The following is a 2,722-nucleotide window of genomic DNA, read 5'->3' as shown; positions in this document are numbered from 1 at the left end:
TCTTAAAAGTTTACGGAAAATATCAGTTGACAACAGTTAATAACATTCATAACCACGGCCTCAGTCCAAAAAAATCTCACTTCTTTCAATGTAATAGAGAAGTTTCTGACTCCGTAAAAAGAGTCTTTAGATACAAATGATCTGGCTAGTATCCGAATGAATAAAAGCTTCGAATCTCTTGACGTTGGCGCGGGAGGTTTCAAAAATCTCCCGTTTTTGGAAAAGGATTGTCGGAATTACATCGATAAGGCAAGACATTTACGACTTGGCGCTGGTGCTGCTGAACCGCTTCGGGAATATTTTTTGTAGATGCAATACAAGAATCCTGGGTTCTTTGCATCCATGGATTTAGATGAAGAATAGAGGTTAAAGAATGTCTTCTAGGCAGACCCCCGTAGTAGGGCAGCCTATGAAAATTTCGGTGATGTGGTTACATTCGACACCACATATCTGACGAATAGATATGGGATGTCATTCCCACCATTTGTTGGTGTAAACCACCACCACGGCCAGTCAATTCTTTTGGGAGCAGGATTGATATCCAATAAGGATACGGCAACATTTGTGTGGTTATTCAAGACCTGGTTACAGTGTATAGATGGTATAGCTCGTAAAGCTATTATCACAGATCAGGACAGAGCAATGAAGAACGCTATTGCTATTGTCTTTCCACAAAGTCGACATCGATTTTGTTTGTGGCATATCCTAAAAAAAGTCCCTGAAAAGCTTTCCTCCTATTCTGCCTACAAAAGTGGGATGAAAAATGCTTTGATAAAATGCGTGTATGACACCCAAAATGTTGAAGAGTTTGAAAGCTCTTGGGAGCAGTTAATCACCACTTACAAATTGGTGGAGAATACTTGGCTGAAAAGTTTATACACTGAGCGTGAGCATTGAGTATCAGCATTCTTGAAAGATTCTTTTTTGGGCGGGGATGAGTACAACGCAATGGAGCGAGAGCATGAAAGCTTTTTTTGATGGTTATGTTCCCGCGAAGACAAACTTGAAAGAGTTTGTTGACCAGTTTGACAACGCATTGAAGAAGAAAATTGAGAATGAAAATAATGTTGACTTTCACTCATTTAGCATCATCATTCCCTACATATCTAGATCTCCGATCGAAAAGAAGTTTCAAGAATTATACACGAATGCAAAATTCAAGAAAGTTCAGCGAGAACTACAATGTCTTATAGATTTGGCCCCAGAGTTACTTAAGAGAGATGGTGGTGTAAAGATGTATCTTGTAGAGGATGAAGTTCATGTGGAAGACTTCACTAAGCTAGTTACATATTTAGTGGACTTTAGTGATGTGGATATAGCTACAAAGTGTTCGTGTGGGCTATTTCAGATGAGGGGCATATTGTGCAGGCATATTTTGGTTGTATTTAAGTCTAATGGTATAAACTTTTTGCCAAATCAGTATATTTTAGACAGATGGAGGAAGGACATTAAGAGGAGGTACACGTTAATCAACAGCAGCTATGACGCAGGGGCTCAGCGAGCAGATACTAACAGATATTCTACTCTGTTGAATATCTGTTATAAGATGATTACTCACGCTGCAGGTTCAAAAAAACATACTGAGGATGCAACACAAAAGTTGTATTCAATGATTGAGTTATATAGTGAGAACCAAGAACCTCCATCAAGAACATGCACGAGTTCCAATGTTATTCCTTCAATACCGGAGACAGCTACATGTGCGAGTTCATAGAAAGTACTCAGTCTGCTAGTAGTAAGAGGGAAAGACAGACCACCATCTCTGAAGAGAACATCGATAATGGAAAAAGAGATGCGAAAAGTTAAAGCGAGGGCGAAGCATGCAACAGTCAAGGGAAAACGGAAACAGGTACTTCACTATGATACTTACAAATAAATATACACATATATTTGGTTTTATAAGTTATTAATTCATTTCATATATAATGTGTTTGGTTACTTGTTTTATTTTAGAGAGATGGAGGAGATACACCATTGCTGGATAAGTGGAGGAATTTATTTGGCCCGTCTGAGAAAGATATGTGTGATGTTGGATTGTCGCAGGTATATTAACTTTTGCTAATATTTTTATTTTGTGCTAGCTTATTTGCGAAATAAAATTTTATTTTTTTTTTACGTTTGTTATGTTATCGCCAGCTTGTTGAAGACAGCTCAATTGTTGAAAAATGTCGAAGGCAGTGCCAAGAATCAATGATCGGGAGTCAAGAAATAGTAATATTCTAACATTTTTTAGCGAGAACTCTAATATTGACATTACACTAAGAAACTGATATTACTCCTTGCAGATGTTCTTTGGGTTGGATGGATCACAACCGGTGGATGGTCAGTGACTTTTAAGTTCATTATTGTTAATGTGGTTATTAAAGCCCATAATGGATTGATACTTCGGTAATCTTGCCCGTAATGGAATGAATAATGGAAAAAAATCTTGCCCATAATGGGTTTCTACTTTGGTAATCTTGCCCGTAATGTGTTGATACTTTGGTAATCTTGGTATTAGAGTATTTGAATTATTAGTAATAGTCATTGAAGTTGCTTGGCCTAATTACTTGTAGAGCTACAAGAATTATGAATGAATGCACTAATGTTACATGAAATCTAAATTATACAGACTATAGGCAGGAATTATGACCCCTGGATATTTCCAGTAAATATGAGCAATATTTGAACAATTTATTTATGTAATTTATCTAAATAAAAATTTGGATTGTGTTATGTAGGT

At 36.9% G+C, this 2,722-nt stretch overlaps 1 protein-coding gene across 1 annotated transcript; it reads left to right on the top strand.

Moving 5' to 3' along the window:
* The first annotated feature begins 934 nt into the window (after positions 1–934).
* Positions 935–1,714, top strand: LOC122318703 (protein FAR1-RELATED SEQUENCE 9-like). The gene has a single exon (XM_043136274.1). It carries the CDS (start codon positions 935–937, stop codon positions 1,712–1,714), a length of 780 nt encoding a protein of 259 aa, XP_042992208.1.
* Positions 1,715–2,722: the final 1,008 nt, after the last annotated feature.

Source organism: Carya illinoinensis, chromosome 8 (assembly GCF_018687715.1).
Source record: "Carya illinoinensis cultivar Pawnee chromosome 8, C.illinoinensisPawnee_v1, whole genome shotgun sequence".
In the NCBI taxonomy this organism is placed as follows: domain Eukaryota; kingdom Viridiplantae; phylum Streptophyta; class Magnoliopsida; order Fagales; family Juglandaceae; genus Carya; species Carya illinoinensis.
Note: the sequence above shows the minus strand (reverse complement) of the source record. Positions and strands in the feature narration are given on the sequence as shown.

Coding starts and splice junctions, on each gene's coding strand:
- LOC122318703 (XM_043136274.1), top strand. CDS start 935: ATGAGTACAACGCAATGGAGCGAGAGCATGAAAGCTTTTTTTGATGGT.